This window comes from Bombina bombina, chromosome 12, assembly GCF_027579735.1.
Source record: "Bombina bombina isolate aBomBom1 chromosome 12, aBomBom1.pri, whole genome shotgun sequence".
In the NCBI taxonomy this organism is placed as follows: domain Eukaryota; kingdom Metazoa; phylum Chordata; class Amphibia; order Anura; family Bombinatoridae; genus Bombina; species Bombina bombina.
In genome coordinates, this window is record NC_069510.1 from 39025166 (window position 1) to 39052663 (window position 27498).

At 38.2% G+C, this 27498-nt stretch overlaps 1 protein-coding gene across 1 annotated transcript in view; it reads left to right on the forward strand.

Annotated features, from left to right (window-relative positions):
* The first annotated feature begins 1858 nt into the window (after window positions 1-1858).
* AMBP (alpha-1-microglobulin/bikunin precursor) overlaps window positions 1859-27498 on the forward strand; it is a 42575-nt gene continuing 16935 nt past the window's right edge. The window contains exons 1-6 of the mRNA XM_053695362.1: window positions 1859-2079; window positions 4081-4223; window positions 8584-8660; window positions 9482-9595; window positions 14165-14266; window positions 17397-17434. Coding sequence (XP_053551337.1) covers window positions 1975-2079; window positions 4081-4223; window positions 8584-8660; window positions 9482-9595; window positions 14165-14266; window positions 17397-17434 — 579 coding nt within the window. The 5' untranslated portion in view covers window positions 1859-1974. The remainder of the gene's footprint in view (window positions 2080-4080; window positions 4224-8583; window positions 8661-9481; window positions 9596-14164; window positions 14267-17396; window positions 17435-27498) is intronic.

Here is a 27498-nt window from a genome sequence, read left to right on the forward strand (position 1 = left end):
CTATCTATTAGTTGGGTGCAAGAGAATGACTGGGTATGACGTAGAGGGGAGGAGCTATATAGCAGCTCTGCTTGGGTGATCCTCTTGCACTTCCTGTTGGGGAGGAGTTAATATCCCATAAGTAATGGATGACCCGTGGACTGACTACACTTAACAGGAGAAAACATGACACCAGGAAGGGGTATTTCTCATAATGGTTGATTACATTTTGTAAATTATTCTTATTGGTATTCATCAATAAACAGAGCCTTTATTTCCTCATATTTATTGTGCCTTTGTTTTTAACTTATGCCATGCTGCACAATCACAGAATCAGCCATACTATTGACTGGCACCTTGGTCACAGGTTAACATTATAGGTTATACGTTGTTAGGGGTTATGATTAGAATTTGGGCTAGGTTCTTGCCATCACAATATCAATAGAATACTGTCAATAGAATTGTCCTGCCAACGGCAATATTTTGATTCCAGACACTTTTTAAACAAGAATGGTTTGGCAACCAAGAGGTTAACATACTCTAATTACTTGTATGTACATTTCCCTTTTGTGCATTAATAGACAACTAAGCTCCTTCTACAACCATACCCCCCCCCCCCCACCAAATCTACAAATGAACATCACAGCATCTTTAACATCTATAAAGGGTCCAAAATAAAAGTATTAAAATGTAATAGATGTGTGTTGAGTTTGTTATTCTATCCTCTTTTTTCCTTTTGGGGGGAGGGGGTAAGTGGGTTTATGTTATTTTGAATAAAGAAATAATGAAAAAAGGACACTTGATCCACAAACAAAGATGACATGGACTCTGGTGGGTGTTACCACTAATAAGAGATACAACATTGTAATCCTTTATACTTTGCAAATATAGATTCAAGTTGTTAACTTTGTAATTGTTACCAAGATGTCTTTCAATATAAAATACATTTAATAGATGTGGGGTTGAAAGTAGATTAAGATGATTATTTCTGTTTGACTGGAAGTGCACTTTTGAATTCCCCCCCCCTTTAAGGTACAGTAATGTATTTGTGGATTAAATGCATAAGAGAAGTTTAGATAAATGGGTTACTGTGTAGTTGATTAGTTCTTTTATATCTGTTACTAACTGGCCACAGAAAACAAGGTAAGATACTCTAGATAATCTTTTTAAGGGTTTCTACAAAAGCATTGAAATTTTGCAAATTTGCATTAAACACTTTTACAATACAGTGCTTACATATATAATGGCCTTAAAGGGACATTAAAGAATAAATTCATGTTATGAGCAAAGTACTGAGATAATTCCCCACCTTTCTCTAGTCATGGGTGCCGCCATTTTGAAATCAAGCTTTTACTACATTCCTGTGCTTACCTCTTTGCACATGTGCAATAATTCTCCTTCAAATACCAGCAGTGTAACCTAGGTTCCAAAATGGCAGCACCCAGCGATTAGCAGAAGGTGCATGACGTGTTTAGTGTTAAGTGTCCTTTTAAAGTCCTTTTACAATATAGAACAAAATAAGATTCTTGTTATAAAGAAAGAGAGACTGTTCTTAAAAAGCTTTTTAGAAGCTTCTGAATCTATCATAAAATGACCAAAATGATCTGATCTCACTCAGCCCTTCTGTATTATATATATGTATTTTTTTTTAACTTGATTCAGTTTGTTATTTTTAGGTTGTAGTCAAATTGAAATAAAGCACAATTTTGTATTGATTAGTCATGAAACGCTTATCTGTCATGTTTTCCCTGGTGCGATATGTTCTGTAAACATGTCAGATCTCTTCAGTACTAGAGAACACGGGTGATGTTTGCCATGCTGAGATGGCAGATCAATACAATGTCACGGATTGGTCACATAGAGTGGTCAAACATTAAACCTCCCTACACTTCCCTTCATCCTTCTGATATCGGTCTCTGTCATTTGTAGTCTTCCTGACATTGCAGAGTGTTAGGGGCAGCTTCTTTTTACAAAGGGGACAATACAGAAGAAGACATGAAGTCTTTAGTTCTTTTAGCTACGTTCCTAGTATTGGGAAGTTGTAATCCGACCCAACCTACAGAAACCATTCAAGTCCAGGAGAACTTTGATCTTCCAAAGGTAAAACTTTAAATATCAACATATATAATAGTCATATTCAAGTGCAAATGCTGGAGGTGGGACCCTTAGAAAAAGTAACTACAATTTAAAAAAAGTAATGTATTTGGAATGTACACAAGAATGCATAATCCTTAATAACCTAACCATTTTCATATCTGCCTAAAGTCTATTTCGCATACCTATCACCTGCTCATTTATTTACCTGTGACAACTTCTATGTTGTATTTTTATGTATTAAGCCTTCAAGACTATACAATTTCAAGAAGTTACGTGTTTCCATATTTTGGGATAGATTACAAGTGGCAGGCTAACTGTTGCGTGCAAACAATAAGGGGTTTATCGCGGCTCTTTGTGCAAAGATATGAGGGCTTCAAAGGGCTTTAACATGGAGATACATACATACACATGTTGTATAAGCTGTATATATATATATATATATATATATATATATATATATATATATATATATATATGTTTATATGTGTGTACAGATATATTTATGTATTTATATGTGTATATATGTATTTGCAGACATATATACACATATAAACACATAAATACATATACATATATAGACATAAATATAAGTGCATTGGAGTCAAGTAGCTGAAAACCTATATAAAATGCATGCAATATTCATATTTACTGCAAATAGAACATATTCCCCTATGTGAAGAACATTGGAATGTAAAATAAGTATTTTTAAATAGATATTCCTATATTTATATATCTGTACCTATAAATAATTATATATATATATATATATATATATATATATATATTATATGTATATATATATTATATGTGTTTAAAGTATAAATAGAACATATTCTGCTATGTGAAGAACATTTGAATGTGAAATACTAATACTTCATGTCGGGTTAGCACACTTTGGTTAAATGCGATTGGGTTTGCGCGTGAGTAGGTTTCCCCCCGCACACACCTTTTACGCTCCATAGATGTCTATGGGGAAATACATTAATTGTTTATAAAAAAAGTGATGCAGCATAACTGTAAAAAGCTGCCAGGACAAAATATTCCCTTTACATCTCTATGGAAAAAAGGAAGATATTTTACCTCAAAATTTCTTCAGTTTGCGATATTAAGTGCTCTGGAAGAGTTATAAATCAGCTGCAAGTTGAAACAAAACACAACATCCAATCAGCTTCAACAGTGCTGATGTCACACTTTGCTTTACTGTGATCTCACAAGATTTCCCTGAAATTCCCTCCTCCTTAAATGAACACTAAAGTCAAAATTAAATTTCATGATTCAGACAGAACATAACATTTTAAAAAACTTTGCAATTTTGCAAATTGTATCCAGTCTTTTTATATGCACACTTTTTGAGGTACCAGCTCCTACTGAGCATGTGCAAGAGTTCACAGTATATACATGTATGAGTAAGTGATTTGCTGATGGCTGTCACATGATACGGGGAATGGGGAAATGGAATGACGTTTTGAAATTTGTAGAAAAATATCTACTGCTACTTAGAAATTTAGAGTAAGTGCTACTCCATTGATATTTTAGTATGAACGTGTTGATTATGCTATTCAACTTTGTTTAATGGTCCTTTAATCTAAGGAGAGAAATAACATGACTCCGCCCACACATGCCAGATGCTTGCTCCCTTGTAAGTCCCAGGACTAGCATCCTGATTAGCTTATTAAAAATCCTTTACAATAGGATGTGGCTACTGAGGACATTTTTATGTAAAATATCTTTCTTTTTTACATAAAGATGTTCAGGTGATTTTTTTCTAGGAGTTTTTTTTTTACAGCTATGCTACATCACTTACAAGTGCTTTACTAATTGGGTATCATGTCCCTTTCCAATATCGCTGTTACAGAAAACATTAGGTACATAACCAATTTTGATGTTAATAGCCTATCAGCTAGTTAAAGAAAGTGAAATTAGCATGGTTTAGTTAAGACAAAGAAAAATCTAAATGTATTCTGAAAACTACTGACCAATCCAGTATGACTGTTACTTTGCCAGATTTATGGGAAATGGTACGATATCGCTGTTGGCTCCACGTGTAAATGGCTGAAGCAACACAAAGATAAATACAACGCTGGGACATTGGAGCTAAGTGAGGGAGAAAGCAGTGAAGAAGTTAAGACTGTGCATACACGAATGAGGTGAGCGGAACAACACATGGTTGTATTGGGATCTAAGGGATAACTACCAGGGAATCCATGATGTTGTGATCAATAGGCCTGCAGCTCCATGGACCCTTTAAATACACATACATCTGTATAGACACTGAGCCTATTAAATTAGGTAAACTATATAAATTGTTGTACATGGTTTTTTTTTTGCTAGATTTTCTAATTTATGGTCATTCCAATTCATTACAAATTCATAATAAACCCATCTTGTGGCTTTCTGGTGGATTAGCATGGTTTTACTATTAATCTGCGTTTACAATATTTGACACCGGTATTGCAGTTCACCTGACAGCATGCTTGCAGATAGATAGGCAGATAGATAAGTGAATTTTATGGTAAATGGCATTGGAATATTATGTTCTAGAGAGAGAGTTGAGAAACAGAAAATGCCAGCATGTCAGTCCAATAGCTTCTGGAGCTAATAGTTATAAAGAGATACCATAAAGACTAAAAACAGTGACAATGAAATTAAAGTGCCATAAAACATGTTGAGATCTGTGCATATCCTATAAGGGCTAATTAAGTAAAAATAGTTTGCATACAAAATGTTTAACAAATGCTGGCAACTGGCAAGTATTTTAAAATAATTTTTAAAAATAAGCAAAATTAGTTACATAGGTGTGCTGTCTGGAGTAGTCTGAACCACCCCCCTTATCAGTGTTTAGCGTCAGAAACAAATTCGGCTAGATTACGAGTTGTGCATTAGGGTAAAAAAAGCAGCGTTATGAGGTCCTAACGCTGCTTTTTTACGTCCGCTGCTATTACGAGTCTTGAAGGTTTAGGGTCACCGCACACTTCTTTGGTCTTACCGCAAAACGACTTACGTAAACTTTGTAAAGTCTTTTTACTATGGGATTTCCATAGCGCCGGTATTACGAGTCTGTCCTGGGAGGCCAAAAAGTGAGCGGTACACCCTACCCTGACAAGAGTCCTAACGTATTTAAAAGTCAGTAGTTATGAGTTTTATGGTACAACGCCGTAACATAAAACTCATAACTAAAGTGCTAAAAAGTACACTAACACCCATAAACTACCTATTAACCCCTAAACCGAGGCCCTCCCGCATCGCAAACACTATAATAAAAATTTTAACCCCTAATCTGCCGCTCCGGACACCGCCGCCACCTACATTATATGTATTAACCCCTAATCTGCTGCCCCAACATCGCCAACACCTACATAATATTTATTAACCCCTAATCTGCCATCCCCAATGTCTCCGCAACCTACCTACATTTATTAACCCCTAATCTGCTGCCCCCAACGTTGCCGCCACTATATTAAAGTTATTAACCCCTAAACCTAAGTCTAACCCTAACACCCCCTAACTTAAATATAATTAAAATAAAGCAAATAAAATTACTATTATTAACTAAATTATTCCTATTTAAAACTAAATACTTACCTATAAAATAAACCCTAAGCTAGCTACAATATAACTAATAGTTACATTGTATCTAGCTTAGGGTTTATTTTTATTTTACAGGCAAGTTTGTATTTATTTTAACTAGGTAGAATAGTTACTAAATAATTATTAACTATTTAATAACTACCTAGCTAAAATAAATACAAATTTACCTGTAAAATAAAACCTAACCTAAGTTACAATAACACCTAACACTACACTATAATTAAATAAATTAACTAAATTAAATACAATTACCTAAATTAAATTAAATTAAATTAGCTAAAGTACAAAAAAATTTAAACTAAATTACAGAAAATAATAAACAAATTACAGATATTTGAACTAATTACACCTAATCAAATAGCCCTATTAAAATAAAAAAGCCCCCCCAAAATATAAAAACCCCCCTAGCCTAAACTAAACCACCAATAGCCCTTAAAAGGGCTTTTTGCGGGGCATTGCCCCAAAGTAATCAGCTCTTTTACCTGAAATAAAAATACAAACAACCCCCCCAACAGTAAAACCCACCACCCACACAACCAACCCCCCAATAAAATACTATCTAAAAAAACCTAAGCTCCCCATTGCCCTGAAAAGGGCATTTGGATGGGCATTGCCCTTAAAAGGGCAGTTAGCTCTATTGCAGCCAAAAGTACCTAACCTAAAAATAAAACCCACCCAATACACCCTTAAAAAAACCTAACACTAACCCCCTGAAGATGGACTTACCGGGAGAAGTCTTCATCCAAGCCGGGCCGAAGTCCTCAATGAAGCCGGGAGAAGTCTTCATCCAAGTTGGGCGAAGTGGTCCTCCAGATGGGCAGAAGTCTTCATCCAGACGGCATCTTCTATCTTCATCCATCCGACGCAGAGCGGGTCCATCTTCAAGACATCGGAGCATCCTCTTCGACTACCTGACGTATGAAGGTACCTTTAAGTGATGTCATCCAAGATGGCGTCCCTTAGATTCCGATTGGCTGATAGAATTCTATCAGCCAATCGGAATTAAGGTAGAAACAATCCTATTAGCTGATGCAATCAGCCAATAGGATTGAAGTTCAATTCTATTGGCTGATCCAATCAGCCAATAGGGTTGAGTTTGCATTCTATTGGCTGATTGGAACAGCCAATAGAATGCGAGCTCAATCCTATTGCCTTATTGGATTAGCCAATAGGATTGAACTTCAATCCAATTGGCTGATTGCATCAGCCAATAGGATTTTTTTCTACCTTAATTCCGATTGGCTGATAGGGCTATTAGATTAGGTGTAATTAGTTTAAATATCTGTAATTTGTTTATTATTTTCTGTAATTTAGTGTTTGTTTTTTGTAATTTAGCTAATTTAATTTAGGTAATTGTATTTAATTTAGTTAATTTATTTAATTATAGTGTAGTGTTAGGTTTTATTGTAACTTAGGTTAGATTTTATTTTAAAGGTACTTTTTTATTTATTTTAGCTAGGTAGTTATTAAATAGTTAATAATTATTTAATAATTATTCTACCTAGTTAAAACTTGCCTGTAAAATAAAAATAAACCCTAAGATAGCTACAATTTAACTATTAGTTATATTGTAGCTAGCTTAGGGTTTATTTTATAGGTAAGTATTTAGTTTTAAATAGGAATAATTTAGTTACTGATAGTAATTTTATTTAGATCTATTTTAATTATATTTAAGTTAGAGGGTGTTAGGGTTAGACTTAGGTTTAGGGGTTAATAACTTTAATATTGTGGCGGCGACATTGGGGGTGGCAGATTAGGGGTTAATAAATGTAGGTAGGTTGCAGTGACATTGGGGGCAGCAGATTAGGGGTTAATAAATAGTATGTAGGTGTCGGCGATGTTGGGGCAGCAGATTAGGGGTCAATACATATAATGTAGGTGGCGGCGGTGTCCGGAGCGGCAGATTAGGGGTTAATAATTATAATGTAGGTGTTGGCGATGTCGGGGTGGCATATTGGGGGTTAATAATTGTAAGATTAGGGGTGTTTAGACTCAGGGTTTTTTTTCAGCCGGCTCTCCCCGTTGATTCCTATGGGGAAATCGTGCACGAGGACGTACGACCAGCTCACCGTTGACTTAAGCAGCGCTGGTATTGGAGTACGGTAATGAGCAAAATTTTGCTCAAGGCTCACTTCTTGTCTTTTAACGACGGGTTTCTGAAAACTCGTAATACCAGCACTGCAGGTAAGTGAGCGGTAAGGGAAAACTGCTTGTTAGCACCACATAGCCTCTAACGCAAAACTCGTAATCTAGGTGATTGTATTTCAACTAAGTTCACAGCAGCTTATTTGCTTCTAGGTGTTAAAGTCTTGCATTCTAACAAATCAAATGTGGATATAGATGCAGCCATAGAAGGAATTGTTTGTGTGTGTGTGTGGGGGGGGGGGGGGTGGTTGGAGCTGTACAATTTGGAAACTTAAAAGAAAGGCTTAATGGCCAGGCACTGCAGTATAAATTTGCAGATAAAGTAATTAAAGTACATATTATTATATTTTGTCTCTATTCCAACTTGTTTTATGTCCCTTTAAATCAAATGAAATCAAATTTAGAGGTTCCAAAGAGAAAAGAATATTGTAGACACCAGTAAACTTGACCTTTTATTCTACCCTAGCAGGTGCCTCATGCCTCTATGTTCAGTCTTCAAGAGTATTTAGCATTTCAATAGGAAAACAATTGGTGTTTAGATTTTTAGACTTCTCTACTGAGCACACATTGATCTGTTGAGCATCTTTATGAAATTTGCAGAATGAATGGACAGCCATAATTTGCTACGAGCTCCCTTGACTGTTCATGACTTGGTTTATAAATGTGCAAACTAGACAAGTTCCTTGGGGTGCTTCACATACATTGATAGCTGTTACACTGATTCTGATCAGCAATATATGTCTAAAGCACTGCTATATTTCTTTATATTATCAGACATGGAACATGTTCTCAAATGACTGGTTCATATCAGAAGACAGATATTCCCGGTAAATTCAACTACTACAACCCAAGTAAGTTATCTTTATCTATGAATATATTCTAGAACAGTTATAGATTTGAAATAATGCACCCATGAGATTATCAAATATATTATACTATGATCTAATTACCAGAAATCAGGGCTCCATAAAAAACTGTTCATGGGCCACATCCAAATTATCTAAGAGTTTTTATATGGTGCCTTCAGCACCACTGAGCAAAAAACAGACTTTTGAAATAGAAGTTCTACACTTCTTATGAGGCATGTGCATCTGAATCAAATTTTGTAAATTTGAGTAACATAAACAATTAAACAAATTAATAGTAAGTAATTTCTAATGGAATTTTTAACTACAAATCTAAACATGGTCTAATTTTAGCATATGTGTGTGTATAATCCCACTATAAATTAACAGCCATCTGTACAAAAAGGTTTGGCAACCCTGCCTTAAATTTTTAATACGCACTGTTCCCATCTGATATCAGCTGTTTCTAATGAATTTTCTTAATAAGAAAAGTTTCCATATCCACAATATTTAATTTTTGCCTTAGTCAAGGAGGAAGATTTAGTAAACATGAAATAAAATGTCCCTGAACATAACTGATCTTTTTAAGTGGAGGATTATCTTGAACATATATTTATGTAATTGTTAATTAGAAGAACCACAATAAAACATTTGCATTGTACTGTTTGTATGTAAAGGGAATCTAAACCATAGCCATACATTATGTTTGACATATTTGAAATTTTTAAAGAATGGATAATATTCTTGGACTGCTGTTTGTTAAGCTTTAATCTGTAAATCAAATTTTTTTTTCAGAAAATAAATAAATGGTAATCTTTGTTTTGTAGAATGGAAAGTTACAATTCAGAATTATGTTGTGTTTACAAACTATGATGAATATGTAATCATGCTCATGAAGAAGAGTAAACACAGTGAAACCACAACCACTGTTAAATTATACGGTGAGTATTTTTAAAGTGAATCCTATCATCATCCAATCGCTATGTTTGCTCCAGTGAACCAATCTGTTAAAGGGCTGATAACGTAGAATTTATTTCACTTTGTACCAACTGTTTTTCTCATTGCTACTGCTAAATACTAAATTATATTCCTTGGTTTCCTTTTACTTCAGCTGTGAGACTATGGCCTCGATTTATCAAAGCAATACGCTCTCCATATTCAGCATTGCACCAGCAGCTCACAAAGTAAAGTGGTGATAAATGCATTGCTTCTATAATTGTATTTGTTAGTGAACATCTCACTAAATACATTTAGCAGATAATCTTCCCTAAAATATGTTTTATTGATTATAAATTTAAATTTATAATTCTGGCCCTCGCTCCACGGCTCACATTCCCATTAAAGTGATGGTGAAAACAGATCCGGAATGTTAGTGCTATTTTAGATGGAGTTAATTAATCTGTTGTAATGAAGATGCGCTATAATATCAATATCATTTGTTTGCAGATGACACTCAATCTATATCTCTGCACCAGATCTATCTCCTTCCTGGCTAACCCGTGTCACTCACTGTCTTTCTCACATCTCTTCATGGATGTCCTCTCACTATCTTAAGCTAAATCTCTGCAAAACTGAGCTCCTCATTTTCCTCCCTTCTTCTAACCCCCCCCCCATCGCTCTATAACTGTTGATAACTCCATCATTACCCCTACCCTGCATGCCCGATGTCTTGGGGTCACATTTGACTTAGATCTTTCTTTCACTACTCACATTCAGGCTTTGGCTAAATCCTGCCGCGTCCACCTTAAAAACATCTATAAAACTAGACATTTCCTTACACAAGACACAACTAAGATTTTAATCCACATTCTCATCCTTTCCTGCCTTGAGTACTCCGTCCTCTCTAATCTCCCCAGCTGCCGTCTAGCTCCTTTATAATTCATAATGAATACATCATCTTCCTTACATGTCACTCTTCATCTGCTGCACCTCTCTGCCACTCCCTTCACTGGCTTCTTCTTGCCTCTAGGATCAAACACAAACTTCTGACTTTGACATACAAAGCCCTCAATTGCACTGCTCCCTTCTATATCTCAGACCTCGTCTCCAGATTCTCTCCCTCCCGTCCCCTTCGCTCTACTCATGACCTCCTCCTCTCCTCCTGTCTTGTTACCTCCTCACGTTCCCGTTTACAGGACTTCTCCAGACTGGCTCCCATCTTGTGGAACTCTCTGCCTCGCTCCACAAGACTCTCCCCTAGTTTTGAAAGCTTCAAGCGCTCCCTAAAGACTCTGATATGGAATTACAGAAACATTGCATTTACCATCACTCTAAAATTTGTGCAACATAAGTTATGTTTTTTTTTCTTCTTAAAGGGACATTAATTCTGGATATAACTGCAGTAGGATGGTTACTACTGAACATATTTTATTTCCCTCCTGTGCTTGCAGCTCTCATCAGAGACCTTCTAATTTTTTTTAAACTCTTTATAAGGCTGGGCACCGCCATCTTGGAGCTTAAAGGGACATGAAACCCAACATTTTTCTCTCATGATTCAGAAAGAACATACAATTTAAAAAAAAGTTTCCAATTTACTTCTATTATCAAATTAACTTTGTTCTCATGTTCTTGTTTGTTAAGGAGATATATAGATAGGTAGTGTGCACATGACTGAAGCACTAAATGACAGAAAATAGTGCTGCGCTCTAGTGCTCCTGCTAATGTAAAACAGCTGCACTACTGAACTTACCTTCCTAGGGCGAGATTATATATGCGGCGTCGCCTGCAAAAGCCGGCGACGCTGGTTTTTAGTCCGGTTTTGCTATCATATATACGGTGTCGCAAATAAATGTGGCGTGTATTCTTCACCCGTTGCCCGCCATTTTTACTCCCATAAGCTAACATAGAACCACGTTGCAAATTGGTATCACATATTTAGTGCAAGGACTTACGCGGCGCAAAATGGAGAAATTTTACTCTATTTTCACCTCGCCACACATAGGCAGGCGCAGTAAGCCTTGCGCTGAAAATGTAAGCAGCATAAGCCCCTGAAAAGAATAACTTACACCTTACGCATGCACAATATCTATCTACCTGTCAGCCGTCAACCCCCACCGCAATAACTAACAAAACTATTAACCCCTAATCCGCCATTCACCCACATCGCAATCTACCTAATAAAACTATTAACCCCTAACTCACCATTCACCCACATCGCGACTCACCTAATATATTTATTAACCCCTAATCCACCATTTACCCACAACGCCAACTACCTATCAACACTATTAACCCCTAATCTGTCAACCCCCACAACGCAAATATACCTAATTAACCTATTAACCCCTAAACCGCTAACCACACACAAAGCAAATGACTAATTTAATTACTAACACCTCCTAAATTAACCCCAATTACATTAAATTAAAAAATACTAAATTACAATTAAAATAAAAAAACCTAACATTATTTTAAAAATAAGTTAAAATAAATTTAAATTAATCTAAAATTACAAAAAATAAAAAAGTCTATAATCACAGAAAAAAATAAACCAAATTATCAAAAATTAAAACAATTTAACCTATTTCCTAGGAAAATAAAAAGCCCCCCCCCAAAATAAAAACACCCCTAATCTAAACTAAACTACCAATAGCCCTTAAAAGGGCCTTTTGTTGGGCATTGCCCTAAGTTAAACAGCTCTTTTACCTCAAAAAAATACTAAGAATCCCCCCTAACAGTAAAACCCCCCACCCACCAAACCCCTCAAAATAAAATAAACATAACACTAAAGAAAACCTAAACTACCCATTGCCCCTAAAGGGGCATTTGTATGGGCATTGCTCATTTTATGGGCATTGAGCTATTTTACTGCCCTTAAAAGGGCATTCAGCTCCATTAGAAGTGTCCATTAATTCCCTAATCTAAAAAAACATAGCTCAAAAAACAAAAAAAAAAAGCCTAAGTCTAACCCTCAAATAGGTACTCATGGTTCCTGAAGTCTTCTTCCAAGCGGCTGACATCTTCTTCCAAGCGGGGAAGAAGATATCGGCCATTTGGAAGACTTCACCGCCTGGAACAAAACTTCACCGCCGGACTTCAGGAACCGTGAGTACCTATTTGAGGGTTAGATTTAGGCTTTTTTTTTAGTTTTTTGGGTTAGGTTTTTTTTAGATTAGGGAATTAATGGACACTTGTAATAGAGCTGAATGCCCTTTTAAGGGCAGTAAAAGAGCTGAATGCCTTTTAAGGGCAATGCCCATACAAATGCCCCTTTGGATAGTAATGTTAGGTTTTTTTTTATTTTAATTGTAATTTAGTTTTTTTTTTAATTTTAGGTAATTGAGGTTAATTTAGAGGGTGTTAGGTTAGAGGGCTTAGTAATTGAATTAGTTATTTGCATTGTGGGGGGTTGGCGGTTTAGGTGTTAATTAATAATTAGTTAGATTGCGATGTGGGGGGTTGGCGGATTAGGGGTTAATGGTTTAATTAGTTAGATTGTGATGTGGGAGGTTGGTGAATTAGGGGTTAATATATTTATTATTAGTTCCGATATGGGGGTGATGGCGGATATAGCGTTTTTACGTGTCAGATTTATTTTTGGAAGACAGGTTAGACTTTTACAGAAGATTTGAATTTTTTTTTTAATTTTCTTAGGTGCCAGCAGTTTCTAAAGTGCCGTAAGTCACTGGCGACTCCAGAAATTTGTATTTACGCACATTTCTGGACATTGCTAGTTTATCTGCATTATGGCAGTTTATGAACTGCCGGCGGGGTTTATGTGATTCCCCAATGTGTGAGATGAAGTTACGGGCGACGCGGGTTTCAGAAGTTACACTGAAGCCTGCACCGTATATGTAATCTAGCCCCTGTTTTTTTTTTATTTAATTTTTTATTTTTTTATTATTATTTTTATAACTTTTACAAATAAACATCTGATAGGTACATATCTTTTATTGATACAATCAAATTAAAATGTCCATGGACTGAGATTCAGGATGTAATCCAAGCGAGAGATGTATCTGTTGTAGGGAGGAGGAAGGAAGGGTGGGAAAATGGGAGGTTTATGGTAAGTGGGAAAAAGGTAAAAACAAAGGAAAATTCGGGATAACAAAGGAGAAAAGAAAACATTGCTCACTATCTGATGATTTTAGTGTTCATTTTTCTATTATGCAAAGTCCACATGAATAAGAGGTTAAGTCCATCAGCTATACCTTCCTGTTTTTTTAACAAAGGATAACAAGAAAACAAAGAAAACGTGATAATATAAGTAAATTTGGCAAGTTGTTTGAAATTGTATGTTCTATCTGAATCATGAAAGAAAATTTTGGGGTTTATGTCCCTATAAGTATTCTTGCACCGTTACAAAAGCAGTGCATATTCTCAGAACCGTGATGTTGTCTTTTTGATAAGCCGTATCCTGTTCTCCAGTTTAGCGTGCACAATATAGAGCATAAACTGTACATTTGTGCAGTCGCTGCATTGCTTTATATTATTATCTATATATACTTTTAAGCTGTGTAAAAAAATAAAACTGCTATAGATAAAATATTTCATACTTCTTACACTTTCAGGAAGAACGCCAGAGTTACCAAGCCGCTTGACTGAAGAGTTCAGACAGTTTGCTTTGGAACAAGGAGTTCCTGAGGACTCTATCTTTATACACACAAACAAAGGTTCGTATGAAACCCCTTTTCTTGGAATCTGTAGCCAACATAAACAAAGAGGGCGCCACAATGCATCACAAATAGAGAACCTGTCCTCCTGCAATCGGCACTTGCAAAATTTAACATTGCGCAATACATTTCTTTGTGCAATGCTGCCCCCTGCTCAGGCGCAATGAATTGCGTTAGAGCACTGCATGTCAATCACCCCGAGCATGGAAGCGTCGGGGTGAATGATTACACCATGGGGCATATTAATCAACTCCGTACGGTGCTTGAGGTCCCTTGTTTCCGGCGAGCCTGAAGACCGCTGCTCCATAACCTGTCTACCTGCCCTGAGGCGGCGGACAGAAATCTACCCAATCGAATATGATTGGGTTGATTGACACCCCCTGCTAGCGGCCAATTGGCCGCGAATCTGCAGGGGGTGGCATTGCACCAGCAGTTCACAAGAACTGCTGGTGTAATGATAAATGCCGACAGTGTATGCTGTCGGCATTTATCGACGTGCAGCGGACATGATCCGCTATATCGGATCATGTCCGCTCGCACCATAGTAAATAGGCCCCTATCTCTGAGGTTATCAACTATGCACTTTGCACAGCATCAAAATAAGTGTATCTTAATATTTTTGAAGGTGAGTATAACATTGAAGTAACTAATTGTATACATTCTGCACTATTATGGTAAAATAAATATATGGTTTACTATCCCTTTAATTACATTGCATTTCAAAATATTGTAGGATTTCCTTCATATTTCACATTGTACTTCTTGTATTTCTCACTGCTCATTGTTAAAGGGACATAAAACCCACAACTTTAAACAACTTTCCAATTTACTTCTATTATCAAAATTACTTCCACTTTTTGTTATCCGTTGTTAATAAGATGGGATGTAAGCGTAGGTGTGTGCACGTGTCTACAGCACATGTGCACGTTACCTATCTCTTCAACAAAGACTAACATGAAAATGAAACAAATTTGATAATATAAATAAATTGCAAACTTTTTTTTTAAATTGTATTCTCTATCTGAACCATGAGAGAAAAAAAATGTGGGTTTCATGTCCCTTTAATACAAAATTATATTCCTTGCTTTTTTTTTTACTTCAGCTGTGCTCTATCAGGGTTTGTATATTAGGATTGTAAGCAACTAGCTAATAAGTAGGACGTGCACAACCAATACTGCAGTATACATTTACTTTTACTTATGTGTAAATGGTGCTCTTTCAAATACTTCAATCGTTTGTTAAGTACATGATCCCTTTAAAGTCATTCTCATTAGTTATTCAAAAATAATGATCTTTAATGAGGACTCTCCTGGATAGATGAGCTTCCTGTGCAGAATTAATTCCAATACAAAAGGGTTTATTTCAACCCCATTAAGAAAACTGATGGTTGTTTTATGTATCCAGGCTAATTTAAAGGGACAGTCTTGTAAAAATTAAACTTTCATGATTCAGATAAGACGTGCAGTTTTAAACAACTTTCCAATTTACTTTTATCATCAAATTTGCTTTGTTCTCTTGCTATTCTTTGTTGAAAACTGAACCAAGGTAGGCTCATATGCTAATTTCTAAGGCCGCCTCTTATCTCAGTGCAATTTGACAGTTTTTCACAGCTAGGCAGTGCTAGTTCATGTGTGACATATAGATAACATTGTGCTCAATCCCGTGGAGTTACAGTATTTATGAATCAGCACTGATTGGCTAAAATGCAAGTCTATCAAAAGAACTGAGATAAGGAGGCAGTCTGCCGTACGTTAGATACAAGGTACAATACAAGGTAATCACAGAGGTAAAAAGTATATTAACCTCTTCACTACCAGGACTTTCAGAAAAAAACTTGCCCAAAATACCGGAGAATTTTCAGCAGAAATACAGCCTTGTTTTTTTCTGTTTTATTTACCTGTCAAAACTATATATATATTAAGTAGACAACCCAAGGTATTGATCTAGGCCCATTTTGGTATATTTTATGCCACCATTTCAATGCCAAATGCGATCAAATAAAAAAAAATCTTAATTTTTCATAAACTTTGGATTTTCTCACTGAAAATATTTACATACTGTTTGTGCAATCATGGCACACATGGTTGTAAATGCTTCTCTGTGATCCCCTTTGTTCAGAAATAGCAGACATATATGGCTTTTCCATTGTTTTTTGGTAATTAGAAGGCCGCTAATTGCAGCTGCACACCACACTTCTTTTATTCCCGGCAGTGAAGGGTTAATTAGGTAGCTTAAAAGGTTAATGTTAGCTTTAGTGTAGAGATTAGCCTCCTACCTGACATGCCCCACCCCCTGATCCCTTCCAAACAGCTCTCTTCCCTCCCCCATGCTCCACTAGTCACCCCCATCTTATGTACTGGGAGACAGTCTGCCAATAAAAAAAATACAACTTTTTTTTTTTTAATATTTTTTTTTCTGCAGTGTAGGATTGCTCTAACCCTCTAACCTCCCTGATCCTAACACAGGTATCTAAACCTCCCCTGCCATAACTATTGCGGCCATCTTTAATTTTTTATGGGTTTTCTGTAGTAATCCCACAACCTCCCCACCTCCCACGATCGCCATTAAGATACCCCCCGGCCCCCAAACACATTTTAGGTAGATTAGCTGCCCCAACCCTCCCAATCCCTTTAAAAAATAAAAACTTCCGCAGATAGGGTCCTTTCTCTCCCTCCCACCTCCTGCCCACACCTCCCACCGGCTCCAGCAGATGATCGTTACAGACGGTGACACACACAGTGTCACCATCTGTAACTATCAGGCATCTGCCCTCATATTATCAGGCATCTGCCCTCATATACGGATTGAGCTCCGGCTCCATATGCGGCAGATGCCTGAAGCTTCAGGAACTCCATATCTCGGCTGTAACTTAACAGACGAGAGGGCTGGAGCTTCCTGAAGCAACAACATATATATACGTGGTGCGGTACGATAGCCAAAGTACCACACAACGTATATATACTTCATATTGGGTTAAGGGATACGTTGTATTGGGTTAAGGGGTTGATATAACAGTGGTTTTTATGCAAAACTGGTGAATGGGTAATAAAGGGAGTATCTATATTTTTAAACAATAACAATTCTGGAGTAGACTGTCCCTTTAATGTTCCTTCTGTATTTTTGTTAACAGGTGAATGTACACCAGGGGACATTGAGGTTACACATAGGGTAAGTTATAAAAAATAAAGTCCCCCATGAAAATGACTCATTAAAATGTCTTTCTCAGTGGAGAAGAGAGTAAATATTTGACTTCATTGGGAAAGAGCCAAGGCAGCGATACTGACAATGAGTTACAAATTCCAGTTAAATGTTATGGAAGTTAAAATTAAAGTTTCATAGTTCAGATAGAGAGTACAACTAAAAACAAATTTTATGCTTACCTGATAAATTTCTTTCTTTCTGGACATGGAGAGTCCACAACGTCATTCCAATTACTAGTGGGATATTTAACTCCTGGCAAGCAGGAGGAGGCAAAGAGCACTACAGCAAAGCTGTTAAGTGTAACTTCCCTTACCCATAATCCTCAGTCATTCGGCTGAAGGATAATAGGAAACGAAGAAACACAAGGGAGAAAAGGTGCTTGAGTTTTACTAAAACCCCCCCTCTGAATTATAATTAAAAAGAGGGTGGGGTGGTGGACTCTCCATGTCCGGAAAAAAATAAATTTATCAGGTAAGCATAAATTTTGTTTTCTTTCCTATGATATGGAGTGTCCACAACATCATTCCAATTACTAGTGGGAACCAATACCCAAGCTAGAGGACACAGAATGAACAGGGAGGTAGAAAAAGGCAGGAGGACCTAAACAGAAGGCACCACCGCTTGAAGAACCTATCTCCCAAAAGAAGCCTCAGCCGAGGCAAAATAATCAAATTTGTAGAATTTGGAAAAGAATGCAAAGAGGACCATGTTGCCGCTTTGCAAATCTGTACTACAGAAGCTTCATTTTTGAAAGCCCAAGAAGAGAAGACAGTCCTAGTGGAAGAGCCATAATTCTCTCAGGAGGATGCTGACCAGCAGTCTCATAAACCAAATGAATCATACTTCTTAACCAGAGGGAAAGAGTAGAAGAAGAAAAGGCCTTCTGACCTTTACACTTTCCAGCGAAAACAACAAACAGGACAGAAGATTGCCTAAAATCTTTAGAAGCTTTAGAGCATGCACAACATCTAAGTTATGTAAAAGATGTTCCTTATGAGAAGAAGGATTAGGACAAAAAGAAGAAACTACACATTCCTGAATAAAATCAATTAAGTATGAAGGACCGCCTTATCTGCATGAAAGATAAGGTACGGGGAATCACACTGCAGATCTGAAAGCTCAGAAACTCTGCGAGTGAAAGAAAAGCATGGAGAAATAAAACCTCCAAGATAACAAATTGATATAAATAATCGGCTCAAACGGAGCCTGCTGCAAAACTTTAAGAACTAGATTAAAGCTCCAAGGAGGAGCAACAGGTTTAAACACAGGCCTGATTCTGACCTGGTAAGTCTGCCAGACGTTAGTGGAAAAGGATAGATAATGCAGAAATCTGACCCTTCAGAGTACTGACTGACAAATCTTACTCCAGGCCATCCTGATGAAAAGATAAAATACGGGAAATCCGTACCCGGCTCCAGGAGAAACCCTTAGATGTGCACCAACAAAAATATTTACGCAATACCTTATGGAATATCTTGCGAGTAACAGGTGTGCGAGCCTGAAGCATAGTATCAATTACCACCAGTGTTCCCTCTAAGGACAGTTTTGTGTGCAGCCCAGCAGTGAAACAGTTAACAAGAGAACCATACCTTGCCATCTGCATTGTGCAGTGTTTGCTAATTGCAGGGTGTGGTTACCTAATTAACTGTTTCACTGCTGGGCCGCACACAAAACTGGCCTTAGAGGGAACACTGATTACCACTTCTGAAAAGCCACGTCTAGACAAAACTAGCCAAGCAGTCAGCTTCAGAGAATCCAGGTTTGGATTAAGGAAAGGACCCTGAATTAGAAGGTCCTTCCTCAGTGGTAACCTCAAAAGAGGTAGAGATGACATCCTTACTAGATCCGTCAAACATATCCTGCGAGGCCATGCAGGAGCTATTAGGATTACCGATGCTCTCTCCTGTTTGATACGAGCAATGACTCTTGGAAGGAGAGCAAATGGAGGAAACAGAAATGCCAGAGAGAACATCCAAGGAACCGCTAGAGCATCTATCAGAACGGTCTTTGAAACTTTGGCGTTTTGGCGGGATGCCATCAGATCCCACTCTGGAACACTTCCGGATGGAGAGCCCACTCCCCGGGATAAAAGGTCTGTCTTCTCAGAAAATCTGCCTCTCAATTGTCCACTCCTGGAGTGTGGATGGCAGATAGGAGACAGTCGTGAGCTTCCGCCCACTGCAGAATACATCATCTCCTTCATGGCCAAGGAACTCAGAGTTCCTCCTTGGTGGTTGATGTAAGCCACTGAGGAGAAGTTGTCCGACTGGAATCTGATAAACCAGACTAAAGATAATTGAGGCCAAGCTACCAAGGCATAGAAGATTGCTCTCAACTCCAAAATGTTTATGGGGAGAGAGAACTCCTCTCAAGTCCACAGGCCCTGAGCCTTTAGAGAACCTCAAACAGCTACCCAGCCTGATAAGCTGGCGTACGTAGTCACAATCACCCAGGAAGGCCTCAGGAAGCAAGTGCCCCGAGACAGATGTTCCTGTGAAATCCACCACGATAGATAATCTCTTGTTAGGGGGTCCAGATTTATCCTCAGCGATAAATCTGAATGGACTCCGTTCCATTGACGGAGCATGCAAAGCTGCAGCGGTCACAGATGGAACCGAGCAAAAGGAATGATGTCCATGGAAGCCACCCTCAGACCAATAACCTCCATGCATTGAGCCACTGATGGATGAAAAGCAGACTGGAGGGAAAGACAGGAAGCAAGAAGTATGGATTTTCTGACCTCCGCTAGGACAGGGAATCTATGATTGTCCCTAGGAAACACAAGTTTGTAAATGGAACTAGAGATCTCTTTTCCAGATTCACCTTCCACCCGTGGGAACGTAGAAAAGACAACAGCATCTTTGTATGAGATTTTGCTAGTTGAAAAGATGACGTCTGAAACAAGATATCATCTAGATAAGGCGCTACAGCAATTTCCTGGTATCTGATCACTGCCAAAATGGCTCCCAGAACCTTTTGAATATTCTGGGAGCTGGCAAGACCAAACAGAAGGGCAACAAACTGGAAATGCATGTCCAGAAAGGCAAACCTTAGAAACTGGAATGATCCCTGTGAATGGGAATGTGTAAATATGCGTCCTTCAAGTCTATGGTCATCATGAATTGACCTTCCTGGACCAATGGAAGAAAGGAACGAATAGTTTCCATCTTGAAGGACGGAACCCTGAAGAATTTAGATCTAGGATGGGACGAAAAGTTCCCTTCTTTTTGGGAACCACAAATGGATTTATTAAGGAATTGTACCAGTCCCTCTAAAAGAACAAGGTCTAGGATCCTATTCAAATCTTTCACACAATTTAAGAAGGCCTCCCTCTTCACCTGATGAGAGGATAGTCTTGACAGGAGAAATCTGCCCCTTTGAGGGCAATATCTGAATCCTATTTTGTAGCCCTGAGATACTAAGTCCACAGCCTAATTCCAATTGGACCTGGATTGGTCTGGTCTGGAAGAAGAGAGGAGGACTTCTGTCCTTTAAAGCTGCGAAAGGAATGAAAATTAGAAATCTATTCACACTTAGATCTATTCTTCTTGTCCTGAGGTAGGAAAGATCCCTTTCTACCCGAATTCTCTGAAATGATTTCCGCCAGACCAGGCTCAAACTGGGTTTCACCCTTATAAGGTAAAGTCAAAGGCTAGGCCTCTGAAGAAAACATCAGCCGGTCAAGATTTTAACCACAGAGCTCTACGAGCTAGGACAAAGAAGCTAGACAACTTAGCTCCAGTCTAATTACCTGCATGTTGGCTTCACAGATAAAAGTATAGGCTAATTTAAGAGCCTAGATCCTATATTGGATCTCCTCCATCGTAGTCTCCTGTGATATCAAATCATATATGGCATCGAAAGGAGAAAAAAGGAAATGATTTCTGAAAAAATACATATAGTATGCATAGCAAACAAAGCAAAGGAAATTCTAAAGAGCAAAAACCAAGAGAGAGGCCTGAACTCAGGACCCTCAATCAAACTTACACGCAATAGCGCTAAGGAGACCCAGCTCTAGAAAATTCCTTTTTTTATTATTTTTTTTACCCGTATAATCAAACCAATAGCTCTCAGCTATTAAACAGGGTTACTTAACCACCAAGCTATTTGGGCAATAATTAAAAAAAGCTTACATTTAACATGTAAAAACAGACAAGGAATAAGCAGAGATACTGCTTATCACACAAATCCAGGAAATGTTTTTTTCAGTATCTAAAAAGGGACATGCAAAAGAAAGAAATAATCCACAATTATACCCTTAAAGGGACACTGTACCCAAATGTTTTCTTTTGTGATTCAGATAGAGCATGACATTTTAAGCAACTTTCTAATTTACTCCTATTATCACATTTTCTTCATTCTCTTGGTATCTTTATTTGAAATGCAAGAAAGTAAGTTTAGATGCGGGCCCATTTTTGGTGATCAACCTGGGTTGTTCTTGCTGATTGGTGGATAAACTCATCCACCAATAAAAAAGTGCTGTCCAGAGTGCTAAATAAAAAAAAAAAAGCTTAGATGTCTTCTTTTTAAAATAAAGATAGCAAGAGAACAATGAAAAATTGATAATAGGAATAAATTAGAAAGTGTCTTAAAATTGCATACTCTATCTGAATCATGAAAGAAAAAATTCGGGTTCAGTGTCCCTCTAATCTGCCCAGCATACAAAGAATAAAATAAGCGAGTAAAGATTACATTTTCTATAAACAAAAATACTTAAAAAAATAAGGGCTTAGGGATAATATAACAAAACCAAAATTCCCTAAATACCCCCCAATGCTAGGGGATGAACCCTTAATAATCCCTTGAATATATATAAAATATATAGCAGACAAAATAAACATTATCCAGAATATATTATTAAATAAGATAGATAAAAAGTTCTTCTTGAAGAAAGAAAATATCTGCAGAAGGGAGTTACTAGAAACTGCCACTAGGTGGCATCCCAGGACAAGAAATCCCTGATAAGAGCGTAGAAGGTTTTCTCAAGTCCCAGAAAACTATACGAAAACTTAAAAACACCTAAAGTGCCCCAATGTAGATTGGCACCACAAAGAGATGTTCAAAACTATAGATAATAAAGATATGCCCCAAAATAAACCCATAAGATAAGGGTAACTGGCACCAAATTTTCCAAGATAGAAGTATGTGCCAAGATTAGATTGCGGCTAGAAGCATAGACCGCGTTACATTCAAAATGGCGACATCATCATTGACACAATTAGGAAGCAGTCCATAAAAGCTTACTCTTTTGGCGCGCAAATGCGATCGCCAGAAGAAGCTTCACAGTAACTGCTAAAAAGTCATAATAGGAGAGCAAACGTCAATACTTGGGGCAGCTTAAGTCCCTTAAGTTAAAGAGACCGCTCTGAGATAGGCTGCTCTCTAGATAAGGCCCTCTCCACAAGTGCACCAAAACCTCCGCTCCAACCGGTGACGATCGAGAGGCAAACGTATTCCTGCCACTTTCTCCCATAACGGAGCACAAGGTTGCGCAACCATATTATATACCCATAACGATTTAAAAATGGTTAATAATGAATGCAGGAGCAGGAATAAAATATGGGGCTTTCTGCCATCGTGTGAGAATAATTTCATGTGATTCTATAGAACATGAATCCCAGCAGTAACTCAGGTTCCCACACACTGTAAAGCCTGAGTCTGACCACTAAAAGACCCGTTGGTAGGCTATAAGGCGGCGTAAATGTTACTGATTATTAATAGTGTGCCCCGCCACAAATATTGCAAACCTGAGGATATAATAACTATACATACACACCCTTCCTGAGGGTAGCAGGTCCCACCAGGTCCCTGACTTCCCAGTCCTTGCTCCTTCACTCTGAGAATGAATAATAAGAAAGGACTTACCCTCCAGAGTCTTATGCTGTGGGGCATTACAGCAGCTGCAGGTCTGTCAACCTCATCCGGCCGCTGACAGGGACCTGAATGTAAAAGAAAGACTAGAGTAACCAACCCTGGCTTACTATAAAAGGGGTAGCAATAATGTTAGAAATAAAGCAGACAACCTCGTCACTTTCTAACTGCTAATAGCCACCATTACTCTTACAAAAGAGATTGACGTGGACACAGCATAGCCCCTAATCCTTACTTGCAGAGAAAAGTACTCATAAAAGGAATAAATATCTTCAGACACTGACTTTGCACATCCTCCATTGACAGAAGCAAAGAGAATGACTGGGGATTATGGGTAAGGGAAGTTACACTTAACAGCTTTGCTGGGGTGCTCTTTGCCTCCTACTGCTGGCCAGGAGTTGAATATCCCACTAGTAATTGGAATTACGTCATGGACTCTCCGTGTCATAGGAAAGAAACATAACTTTCCATTTTACTTATAATATTAAATGTACCTCTTTCTCTTGGTATCATATTAACTCCCCACAAGAGTGTTCATGTGTCTTGTGTGCTAAATATATATAATCAAGGTTCATGCGGTACATAACAGTGGTAGCGAGTGGTGCAAGCTGTAGGGGTACCACACAAATCCCCAATAATATAGCACAGTCCAAAAGAAACAGCAGCACTCACCACTTATGCAAAAGCTTCCATCTTTATTGAGACTTCAAAAAAAAAAGAAGTCAATGTTTCGGACCTCTAGTCCTTAGTCTAGTCCTTTAACAAACAAAAACACATTTTGAGAACTTTTCTGTTGAAAACACATTTCAGCTGTAGGCTTTTAACTCATAAATACATTTTGGATGTGATCACTTGAAAAACAGGCTGACCAATTTGCCCAAAAATAAAAAAAAAGCCTAACCGGATAGCTTATAGATTGCAATGGACCCCTAAGTTAAAGCCAGCTCTGGGCCAGTAGTGTACTATTGTTCTGAAGTTTAACTTGGCAATAGGTTGCTTATGAGCATAGCCACCAATCACCATACTGGTTATTTCAAAAGTTTTGGCGGACTGAAGCTTTTATTTATGTGTTTAATTCATTTTCAAAGGTTAAACACATACACCTAGATTACAAGCTTTGCGTTATGAGCTGTGCGGTGCTACCGTGCAGTTTTTTCTCACCGCTCACTTACCTGCAACGCTGGTATTACGGGTTTTTACAAACCAGGCATTAAAAGGCAAGATGTGAGCGTAGAGCAAAATTGAGCTCCACACTGCACTCCAATACCAGCGCTGCTTAAGTCAGAGGTGAGCTGGTTGTACGTGCTTGTGCGCGATTTCCCCATAGACATCAATGGGGAGAGCCGGCTGAGAAAAAGTCTAACACCTGCAATAAAGTGGCGTAAAACTCAGTAACGCAGTCCCATTGATTCCTATGGGGAAACACATTTTATGTTTACACCTAACGCCCTAACATGAACCCCAAGTCTAAACACCCCTAATCTGCCGCCCCCGACATCGCCGCCACCTACATTATACTTATTAACCCCTAATCTGCTGCTCCAGACATCGCCGCCACCTACATTATACTTATTAACTCCTAGGGGGCTAGTTATCAAGCCGTCTACTTTTCTGGCTTCGCCGGCCCAATACGTCCGCCTAAGCTCGCCTACCTTCGCCGCCGCGGACCTTGAATACGTTCGCCTAAGTTATCAAATAAAGCTGTCAAAAAGCCGCGGGGCGATGAGCAGCGGACTGTGACAGTTATCACTCATCCGATCTCGCTGCCCTTCGGCTTTTTCCCAGCTTTATTGCTAGCCTGTCACTAAGCACTCACACTAAACTGCACTGTTCTGCCCCCTATACCGGCGCCCCCGGAGCCCCCCGCAACTAAATAAAGTTACTAACCCCTAAACTGCCGCTCCTAGACCCCGCCGCAACTCTTATAAATGTATTAACCCCTAAACCGCCGCTCCCGGACACCGCTGCCACCTACATTATACCTAGTAACCCCTATCCTGCCCCCCCTATACCGTCGCCCTCTATTATAAAATTATTAACCCCTATCCTGCTGATCCCGCACCTCTCCGCAACTAAATAAATAGTTTAACCCCTAAACCGCCGCTCCATGAACCCGCCGCAACCTATAATAAATTTATTAACCCCTATCCTGCCCCCCACTACGCCGCCGCCACTGTAATAAAATGATTAACCCCTAAACCTAAGTCTAACCCTAACCATAACGCCCCCCTAACTTAAATATTAATTAAATAAATCTAAATAAATTAACTCTTATTAACTAAATGAATCCTATTTAAAACTAAATACTTACCTTTAAAATAAACCCTAATATAGCTACAATATAAATAATAATTATATTCTAGCTATATTAGGATTTATTTTTATTTTACAGGTACCTTTCAATTTATTTTAACCATGTACAATAACTATTAAATAGTTATTAACTATTTAATAGCTTACCTAGCTAAAATAAAGAGAAATGTACCTGTGAAATAAATCCTAACCTAAGTTACAATTACACCTAACACTACACTATACTTTAATAAATTATTCCTATTTAAAAATAAATACTTACCTGTAAAATAAACCCTAAGAAAGCTACAATATAATTAATAATTATATTATAGCTATCTTAGGATTTATATTTATTTTACAGGTAACTTTGTATTTATTTTAGCTAGTTAGAATAGTTATTAAATAGTTATTAACTATTTAATAACTACCTAGCTAAAAGAAATACAAAATTACCTGTAAAATAAATCCTAACTTAAGTTACAATTAAACCTAATACTACACTATCATTAAATTAACTAAATAAACTACCTACAAAGAACTACAATGAAATACAATTACATAAACTAACTAAAGTACAAAAAATAAAAAAAGCTAAGTTACAAAAAATAAAAAATTAAGTTACAAACATGTTAAAAATATTACAACAATTTTAAGCTACTTACACCTAATCTAAGCCCCCTAATAAAATAACAAACCCCCCCAAAATAAAAAAAATCCCTACCCTATTCTAAATTACATAAATTTCAAAGCTCTTTTACCTTACCAGCCCTTAAAAGGGCCATTTGTGGGGGCATGCCCCAAAAAGTTCAGCTCTTTTGCCTGTAAAATAAAAATACAACCCCCCCCCAACATTAAAACCCACCACCCACATACCCCTAATCTAACCCAAACCCCCCTTACAAAAACCTAACACTAATCCCCTGAAGATCATCCTACCTTGAGTCGTCTTCACTCAGCCGAGCCACCGATGGAACTGAAGAGGACATCCGGAGCGGAAGAAGTTAATCCTCCAAGCGGCGCTGAAGAAATCTTCCATCCGATGAAGTCATCATCCAGGCGGCGCTGAAGAAGTCTTCGATCCGGCCGATGTCATCTTCAAAGAGGCGCTGAAGAGGTCTTCTATCCGGGCGAAGTCATCTTCCAAGCCGGGTCTTGAATCTTCCTTCCGCCGACGCGGAACCACCTTCTTCACCGACGGACTACGACGAATGACGGCTCCTTTAAGGGACGTCATCCAAGATGGCGTCCCCTCAATTCCGATTGGCTGATAGGATTCTATCAGCCAATCGGAATTAAGGTAGGAAAATCTGATTGGCTGATGGAATCAGCCAATCAGATTCAAGTTCAATCCGATTGGCTGATCCAATCAGCCAATCAGATTGAGCTTGCATTCTATTGGCTGATCGGAACAGCCAATAGAATGCGAGCTCAATCTGATTGGCTGATTCCATCAGCCAATCAGATTTTCCTACCTTAATTCCGATTGGCTGATAGAATCCTATCAGCCAATCGGAATTGAGGGGACGCCATCTTGGATGACGTCCCTTAAAGGAGCCGTCATTCGTCGTAGTCCGTCGGTGAAGAAGGTGGTTCCGCGTCGGCGGAAGGAAGATTCAAGACCCGGCTTGGAAGATGACTTCGCCCGGATAGAAGACCTCTTCAGCGCCTCTTTGAAGATGACATCGGCCGGATCGAAGACTTCTTCAGCGCCGCCTGGATGATGACTTCATCGGATGGAAGATTTCTTCAGCGCCGCTTGGAGGATTAACTTCTTCCGCTCCGGATGTCCTCTTCAGTTCCATCGGTGGCTCGGCTGAGTGAAGACGACTCAAGGTAGGATGATCTTCAGGGGATTAGTGTTAGGT